General features: G+C 40.4%; 1 protein-coding gene across 1 annotated transcript; it reads right to left on the reverse strand.

Moving 5' to 3' along the window:
* Positions 1-7,523: 7,523 nt before the first annotated feature.
* Positions 7,524-9,648, reverse strand: LOC148851274 (protein DETOXIFICATION 48-like). Its single transcript, XM_088946576.1, has 2 exons — positions 9,352-9,648; positions 7,524-9,173 (listed from the first exon to the last, which is right to left on the reverse strand). Exons 1-2 carry the CDS (start codon positions 9,481-9,483, stop codon positions 7,677-7,679), a joined length of 1,629 nt encoding a protein of 542 aa, XP_088802702.1. The 5' UTR covers positions 9,484-9,648; the 3' UTR covers positions 7,524-7,676.
* Positions 9,649-9,866: the final 218 nt, after the last annotated feature.

The following is a 9,866-nucleotide window of genomic DNA, read 5'->3' on the forward strand; positions in this document are numbered from 1 at the left end:
TGTCTGTGAAGGGTGTATGCTCGGAAAACAACATCGACAACCCTTTTCATCCGGCAAAGCTTGGAGAGCCAAAGCACCATTAGAGTTAATTCATACAGATGTTCGTGGTCCAATGCGTACTCCATCAAATAATCAAAACAGGTATTTCATCATCTTCATTGATGATTATACTAGAATGACATGGGTTTATTTCTTGCGAGAAAAATCGTAGGTTTTCGATATTTTTAAAAAATTCAAAGTCCGTGTTGAGAGGCAAAGTGGTCACAACATCAAGACCATAAGAAGTGACAGAGGCAAAGAATATACCTCTAATGAATTCAACAAGTTCTGTGAAGATGAAGGCATGGAGCATCAACTTACAGTCGGGTACACTCCAAAACAGAATGGAGTATTCGAAAGAAAAAACAGAACTGTTATGGAGACTGCAAGAGCCATGTTCATGGAAAAAGGTCTTCCCAAAATTTTTTGGGCAGAGGCAATAAGCACTGCTGTCTATCTGCTCAACAGATTTCCTACTAAAGCTGTGCAAGATAGGACACCAATTGAAGCTTGGAGTGGGCAAAAACCATCAGCAAAGCATCTTAGAGTTTTCGGATGCATATGCTACACACATGTCCCACAAGAGAAAAGAGGCAAACTGGATGAGAAGACTGAGAAAGGAATTTTCTTAGGCTATAGCACTCAATTAAAAGGCTATCGAGTCTATAGCTTAAGGAAAGAAAAACTCATAATCAGTCGAGACATAAGCTTTGACGAAGATGCTACATACAATTGGGAGACAAAAGAAGTTGAAAGAAAGACTATCAACTTGCCTCTATTACCAAGTCAAAGAATTTAAGAAGATCGTGATCAAATTAGTTCGCCAACACAATCAGAACCGGAACAAGCTTCACAGTCTACTCTGGACTCACCACCAAGGCGCACTAAATCCTTAACAGAAATATATGAGACATGCAACTTGATGATCATAGAACCAGAAAGCTTTGAAGAAGCTTTTAAGGAAGAAAAATGGAGAAAAGCTATGAATGAAGAGATAAAAATGATTGAAAAAAATGAGACTTGGGAACTTGTGGATCGTCCACAAGACAAAGACACTATTGGAGTTAAGTGGGTCTACAAGACAAAGCTTAAATCAGATGGCTCAATCCAGAAGCTTAAAGCAAGGCTAGTTGTCAAAGGATACTCACAACAATACGGTAATGAGACATTTGCTCCAGTTGCTCGCCTTGACACAATCAGGGCATTGATAGCACTTGTTGCACAGAAGAAGTGGAAAACTTTTCAACTTGATGTGAAATCTGCATTCCTCAATGGTTATCTTAAGGAGGAAATCTATGTGGAACAACCTCAAGGGTTCGTGGTGCAAGGACAAGAAGACAAAGTTCTCAGATTAAAGAAGGCATTATATGGCTTAAAACAAGCTCCGCGAGCTTGGTACAACAGAATCGACAATTACTTCTTGGAGCAAGGATTCAGGAGGAGCTATAGTGAGTCAACACTCTACATCAAGACTCAAGGTACAAATGACACTTTCATTGTTTCTTTATATGTTGATGATCTCATTTATACTGGAAATAATGAGAAGATGGTCAAGAAGTTTAAAGAAGACATGATGAAGACTTTTGAGATGACTGATTTAGGCCTAATGCACTACTTTCTTGGAATTGAAATATCTCAAGAAGAAGAAGGGACATTCATCTCACAAAAGAAGTATACAAAAACTCTTTCGAAGAAATTCAAAATTGAGGAGTGCAAAACAGTCTCCACTCATTTAGACAACACTAAAGCATACAAAAAGGAAGATGGCTCACCTAAGGCAAATGAATCACAATTTCGAAGTATGATTGGAAGTCTTCTCTATTTAACTGCTACAAGACCAGACATCATGTATATAGTTAGTCTACTATCAAGATTCATGCAGAATCCAAGTCAAGTCCACCATGGAGCAGCTAAAAGAATACTAAGGTATTTGCAAGGTACAAAGAGCTATGGAATTTGGTACAGAGTCACATATGACTCTAAGCTCATTGGCTACACCGACAGTGACTGGGCAAGTTCGGTTGATGACATGAAAAGCACATCTGGTTATGCTTTCACACTTGGATCGGGGATATTTTCTTGGGCTTCAAAGAAGCAAGCAACTGTTGCCCAATCATCAACTGAAGCAGAATATATTGCAGTAGCAATAACAACGAGCCAAGCTATATGGCTCAAAAGAATATTTGATGACATGGGAGAACCACAAGATGGTGCTACTGAAATCTACTGCGATAGAACCACAAGATGGTGCTATTGAAATCCACAAGATGGTGCTTCTCTGCTATTGCAATGGCAAAGAATCTCATATTTCACAGTAGAACCAAACATATTGGCATCAAGTATCACTTTATCAGAGAAGCAGAAGGAAACAAAGAAATAGAGCTCAAACATTGCAAAACTGAAGAACAGTTAGCTGACATATTCACAAAGGCTCTACCAAAAGGCAAGTTCGAATTGTTACGAGACATGATTGGAGTTGCTGAAATGTGCACCAAGGAGGAGTATTAAATGTTGGTACACATTTTCAGAAGTCGTTAAATGAACTCTCTTGAAGATCAATAAAGATAATCTACTTTTAATGTTTTTGTTTCATTCCAATGTAACTCGTTGCATCTTCCAAATCTAGTTAATTCCCAAGGTCTGTCGATTCTTCTCCCAAGGTAATTAATGTCAGCACAAGTCTAATGTAAGTCGGTTCACCTTCAACCGACTTCATCTAGTATAAATAGACCTTTGTATTGGTTCGATATAGAAGAGAGAAAAATCAGAATACTACAAAACCTTTCTCTCGTTCAACCAAATTCTACTCTGTTTTTTTTTTTTATCTTATTTTTTTACAGTATTTGCTGTTACTATTATTATCAACCATCAGTTTCCTTGTAGGTCCATAGAAAGCAACATGGAACATCACCTTCAGTTCAGACGTTGCAAAATGGAATGTCACTTTGTATGGGCATTTTCGGAGGTCGTATAGCTAGGGCTTTGATGAGTACTACTAGTCTAGTTAGTACCCCTCCACTCCCCCCCACTCACTCATCAGGTATAGTATATATAGGGACAGTATTGCTCCATCGATTCACCTCACCTCGTTAATTTGTTGCACCGAATATTAATTAGCTTATTATTATATATAGCTAGGGTGGACCCTGCAGCCACCCTGGTGACACAACTTGTATATATATAGTCTACAGTAGTAGTCACGTCCCAGAATTTTGAATCCCTCTCCTAATCCTGGATGAAAAAGATAATGTGGGTGGGTGGATGTTCAGTTCTCTCGAAATCGGAATGAACAGTACTGTGTGATCTTAATTCCTTGCGTATCTATCATTTATTGGTTGGAAAATTGATCAGAGGAATGCTAGCTATCAAAACTCAAGTAATTAACATTAGTTGGCAAAAGGACAAATGTTGTGCTACTGTTTGTTTCCCTTTGTATTTGTCATCGGGTGTTAACTCCTGCTGGAACAGACCCACTGAGAGAGAGAGAATTCACGTCTTCAATGGGGGCCATGGCCAGGCCGTATACCTGCCTGCACATCATCGTGGGCAGATCTAGACCCCTTTTTTTTTTTCTAATTTTCTTGTCCATGCACTCAATACGAGGCTAATTGGAACCTTATGCCTGCAGGTGTGGGGAACAGCGGAATTCGATCAGCGAGGATCCATGCCATAAGTTCAAACAATATTACAGAAAGTGTTCCGATCGAAAGATATATGGGAGGGAGCTAGGAGGGAGGAGAGAGAAGTCCAGATCCAAGGGAATAGCAGATTAATCAAAAAGAATATAATTGGGTTGATAGCAATTGTCATTGCCTGGAGGAGAAAGTCCTCTTTACTTGTTATGGTATTGGCTGAAGTGGCCACAACCTCTCCATTCACTACTTTCCAAGGATTTTGAGCTCTTCTTTTCTTGAAGGATAAAAGGAGCACTAGCTACCTAGCTAGAGCTCCTCTTACAGAGGGTGGTAGGATTGAAAAGACGCATCTAGAATTTTAGATATATAGAGAGAGAGAAGAGCAAATGCCATGAGCCAGTTTGATGAGTACGTACAAGTGACGTGACGACGAACTCCAAAGAACGCTAGTTAAATAAATTATAAGATAATCTTGTTTTTTAGTTCTAATGTTCTTTCTTTTTCTGATTTTTAAATTGCCCCAACCCAACCACCTCCACCAAGGCTGCAAGGCACCAATGAATGGGCCCCGGTTTGGTTCATTAGTAATGATATTATAAATATCAGAATTGTTTGAGACATATATATGAGGCTGATCACTGGCTACCTATAAGGTGAAGTGAGTTTCAGCTGCAGACATGTGTCACGTCATCAACTCATAATCGGTGCACAGCACTTATTTATGAATAAAAGGTTCCCATTTCCATGTGATGACACGTGGCATAAGTATAAGATTCTCAATACAATAATGGGAAACAAGGGAGGTGGGGCATTGGCATTGATACATCCCCATTGACAGTACCAATTCTCAAGAGATTCCCTTGTAAAGAAAGAGAACGATATATTCTTTTTTTTTTTTAATGCTTTTATCGGACACCAAGCTGCATGAGTTTCTGGCTAGTGGCCGGTTGCCACGTGGTAAGATAAAAGTCGTGTTGTCTGTTGGTGCTGGGCAACATTTGTTCCAATTGAAAGTTGGGCACTTTAACGACTGCTATTGCTCGAGACTGGAGTATTAATATTCTTCCAAGAGACCGTTTTGACGTCGAAATAGCTCTGGTGTGTGACTGTGTGAGTGTGACATATATAGAGAGGTAGTCTATAAACATAAATAATATTATCTAATATTCCAATGGACGGTCTGCATGCATAGGCCAAAATCATGGTTTCACCTTTCACATGACTGATCGAATGAATTAGGAGAGAATAGGTGGTCCGATGGAGTAAAAGTCAATCGTCTATTTAGAGACCCTTTTAGAGAAGAGTTAGGAGGAGAAGTGTTCATTCACAGTTCAAACATCAAACACAACAACACATGAGATGGCGTGTAATCTCAATTTGTTAACACATGCACCTCAAATTTGACCAGCTAATGAAAGAAGGGTCAGCTTCCAATTATGAGATGAAGCATTAGAGATGAAGTAGTGCTTGTTTCAATTAAACCCTATTTGGCAATCGGCAGGGTCGCATAAGCTCCAAAATTGGAGTGATGGTGATGGGTTGAGGTTCTAGAAAATTTGATCAGTCAAACAAATTCTTCTTCCATCACCAAAGTAGCACTGTGGCACTTGGATATGAGATAGTGGCTGTAGGGCCAAACCATAACCACCCATGAGCACCAACGATTCCATCAAAGATCAGGTATTTGGATGTAGTTCCAGACCTCATGCAACACATGACGGAACAGCGGATCGTGTCACCTTTCCTTTTTTTTTTTTTTTTTTTTTAATTTCTTCTTTCTACAGTCTAAAATTCTCTTTCTTTACTCTCCACTTGCTGGGTTTTCCATTTTGAAGAGATTTTTATCTCCCCACAAATGATATTTCATGTGGGAGGAAGAATAATTTGGCAATGTGGGTTTTGGGGAGGTGGGTCTGAGCACTAAAACGCAAAGCATCGGTTCTCAAGGCCCCCCCGAAAAAAATAAAAGGACAATTGTCATTCACATTCACCCGATCGAATGGTTTTTGCCTGGGACTAGGACTGATACTTTCACTGCATTGCCCTTGGGAAGCTCTTATAAACACGAGTATTTGAGTGAGAAAATAGGGGGTGAGAGCATGTCTACTTTTGTCTTTTTGGGATTAAAAAAGGGCTCTCGTAGAATGCCAGAAGGCCCCTTAACCTCTCTGCATTCTTTGTAAATAAAGTCTGCACGACTTGTTACATCAGAATTGTTAACATCTGAAAGTTTTACACCATTCAAATGAATAAAGTAATAAAAAAAATTGAATGAATGGTCGTGATCATTCCATTGCATTGATTTTTGGCGTAGTGGATCACTTTGATGGGATTCATAAACTTGGGTGTCCTGATCCCTGCATGACCGCCTGGTGTTGACGCATTTGTACATATTTGTGCATGATAAGAACATTCCTACTTCCTAGCACTTTGGCAATTCAAATGTTATTGTCGAATTTTCTTCATCAAACAGAACCTTATGAAAAATACACTTACTGTCAGACCAGAGATGAAATTTCTTGCCACTTTTCGTCCAACCACACGAGGAAAAAGAAAAAAGCGAAAAATGGTTGAGTGGTACCACGGAGAGAGAGAGAGAGAGAGAGAGAGCTGGAAAGAGACATGAGTGGGCGGGTGAGGGAGAGTAAAATCATTTAAAACATTGACTAGTAAATAAAGAAGGAATAACAGTATAAAAATCTGACTTCCTTAGGTGTAGTACCACTGAAAAAGCAAAAACTAGCCTTACCATATCCTTGTTTTCTTTCTTCTATTCTTTTAACCAATCTTCTCTTCTGAAAATTCATTTATGGGCTGTTGGATTTTCTAACAAAGAATTTTTTTTGGGGAAAGAAAAATTAAAAAGAATAGAGATGGAAAGAAAAGTGTGGGGTAGAAGGGTGAAAGAGAGGTGAGAAGTACTTAGTAAGAAGAGTCACTGCTCCTATTTTTGTCATCTAAGAGGTAGACAGAGAGGTAATAATAGCTGGATTTTGTTTCTTCGGTTAGAAGCAGGGCCCCCTCCCATTCCATCCAATGACCTCCTTCACTGATGCTTCTGTACTACCCATTATTATTATTCTTTAATGCTTAGTACACGTACTAATCTCATCTCCCACTCCCAAACTTCCAATAAGTTAGAATTTGTTCTGTTTGAATTTTAGTAGTAGTAGTTTTTCTGTTTTTGTCATCAATCTATCTGGTATTACTATTGCATGACATATATATATATATACACGACTGAAGGGTAAAGAGGAAGATGTAATAAGCACCCTCTCCCTCCTCCAAAAGAAGATGAAGATATAGCAAATATAATATAGAATCTGGTGATCAAGATAAGGAGATTCATGAGAAAGTTATAGTGGGAGAAAGCTTTTGCATGATGATCAATAGATTATACAACTTGTATAGGGAAGGTGAGAGAGAGAGAGAGAGAGAGAGAGCTGTATGTAAATGTATAGTAACGTATATAAAGATGATCAAAAGAGGAATAATTAAGAGATAAAAGTTGTGAAAAATGCATGTGTGAAAGGTTAAGTGTAAGCTGATCTTGACAGAGTCGATGATGAAGGTGGTATTCTAATTTTCCTTGCTATATAGGTACTTACTGTTGTGACTCAAATAGAAGGGAACAACAGGAAAAGGTAGGTGGATCCTCTTTCCAGGCCATAAAAACATCCGACAGCTTAGCCTTTTTCTTTTCCTTTCTCATTTTTTATTTTTTTCCCATCTTTATTCAATGCAAAGGTAGGGAAGTTGTAGGCGAATTTCTTTTTCTATCTCCTTATTTAAATGTATATGTATATATACGGTAACATTGAGGAAAAGCAAAAAATAATTAAACAAAAGTGAAAAACAAAAAAGAAGAAGAAGTACGTCTTAATTATCTATAACACATCTCGAATTACAATCAATAATTTTCATACCAGCTCTTTAAATTAAGAGGAAAAAAAAAGAAGAAACGGGAAATTAATAATTCAGAGGAGAGTTCAGAGTTGTGATTTAATTTGAAGTAAGTGCAGTAGATTCTGTGGTTATGAGAGGGTCTGTTTCTTGTGAGGCTGATGATGACTTGACAAACCCATCATTAATGCACAAAATCTCCTCCAAATTATACACATTTGTAGTTGTAGGTTGTTCCTTGGTAAAAGATGATGAAGTTAATGTTAGTTGTCTAGCTCTCTCCACTTGGAGCATCCAATCGGTGGTGGCTAGGACGTACAACATAAGCGTTGCACATGTTGCCTGTGCAGCAAGCAGGCCTATCCACAAACCTGGAAAGCCCAATTTGGCCACAAAGCCCATAAAGATGGCAACAGGCATACCAACCAAGTAGAAAGAACCCAAATTGATGTTGGCGCCGGTGGTTGGCCTTGCGCTCCCCCGTAACACCCCGCAACCAGTCGTCTGCGGGCAATTGCCAAGCTCACACAGCCCTACAATGGGTAATGCAACTGAGGTGAGGTTCAGAATCTCGGCGTCGTCGGTGAAGAACTGACCCCACCGATGTCTCATCAACGTAGTGAACAGCATGGCTGCAAGACCTAGAGCTGCTGCACAAGCCAGTGACACGATCATAGCGCTGCGGGCCTTAGCCGGTCGGTTCGCGCCTAGCTCATTCCCCACCCTTGTGGAGACCCCAAGGCTTAGAGATGATGGAAACACATAAACTAATGAAGTTGTTTGGATAAGGATCCCCATGGAAGCAATGGTCGCTTTCGGATTAACAAGTAGGCCACATAGCATTATCATGAGCTCATACCACCACCACTCAAGGCACACTGAGATGCAGGTTGGCACGGCCAGCCCCAGCAGAGAAGACCACCCTCGCAGGCAGTCCATGCTCGGCGCTACCCATGAGTCTTTGTACACACCGGAGAACAACACAAAGGCCGATAAGAGCAGGACAAGATTGAGGTTAGTCCACACCATGGCTATGGCCACCCCGGCAATACCCATCTTCAGATGCACCACTAGCAGGAAATTTAACGGGACGTGGATAATCACAGAGATTGCAGAACAGTACGTCAATGGAAACGTAATGCTTTGGGTTCTCAGGTAGATTCGGAGTGGGTGGAGGAGGGAGAGGAAGAAGAGGTCTGGAATGGAGAACAATATGAAGACATGGGCCACAGTTGAGACTTCTTGGTCTTGACCGCACCACAGCAGGATCCTCTTCATGTTGAGCCACATAAGAGAAATGGGGATGGAGGCGGCCAGGAGTAGTAAGACTGTTCTTTGTAGAGTCAAGCCCAGGAGTTTCCATTGCTTGGCGCCGTATGCTTGGCCACAAATGGGGTCCATTCCCATGGCCAAGCCGGAGATGACAGAGTAACCGGTGATGTTAGCAAACCCAATTGAAAGAGACCCTCCTGCGAGCTCGAGCTGTCCGAGGTGTCCAAGAAAAAGCATGGAGATCATAGCCCTTGAATACATGAGCAGACCTGTAAGAGCTGTCGGTCCTGATATTTTCCCTATAGCTTTGATTTCCTCCACAGCCTGAACATTATGCAAGCAAGCAAACAAAGCAAGCAGAGAAAAAGCAAATTTGAGTGCTTGTTCAAAGATTATAACATTGTTCCGTAAGTACTGTATATATACACTATTTACTATTCACATAAATCACTACTGGTATACCCTTATGGAAATGCTTCTTCTAAGTAACTAATATTATTACCTCTGAGGGAGTTGGCCATCTATGGAGTTCTTCATCATTGTTAAGATCATTCATGGTTTTGTTGGGATTTGCAAAATGGATTTTCATAGGAGAGAGGAATGAGGAGGGAGAGGAGGGATTTGGGTTACACATGGCTACCCTCTCAGTGGAGATGACTTTTTAAGATTTTAATGAGTCTGGATCAACTCCTGTTAAGTTTTTTGTCTTTGAACTCATTGAGGCCTTGCTTCCATGGCCAGGTTATATATACATATGGAGAGGTCGAATCGTTGACAGAGTAAACTTGTTTTAAAAATCAGAAATTCCAAAAAAAAAAAAGCGGCTATTTGAGTACTGGGACTTGGATCCTCCGAGAGTGCTTCTTACACCAGTTTGTTGCGTGGTGTGTGTTGTGGTGGGGTTGATGTGCCTAGCTAGAGATAGGCGGGCCAATCCCCCCACCATCCATCCCCCTTCCGTGATTCTCCAACTCTCTCTCTCTCTCTCTCTCTCTCTCTCTCTCTCTCTCGCTTTCC

This window comes from Nelumbo lutea, chromosome 5, assembly GCF_056320005.1.
Source record: "Nelumbo lutea isolate HS-2025 chromosome 5, American lotus-T2T, whole genome shotgun sequence".
Lineage (NCBI taxonomy): Eukaryota > Viridiplantae > Streptophyta > Magnoliopsida > Proteales > Nelumbonaceae > Nelumbo > Nelumbo lutea.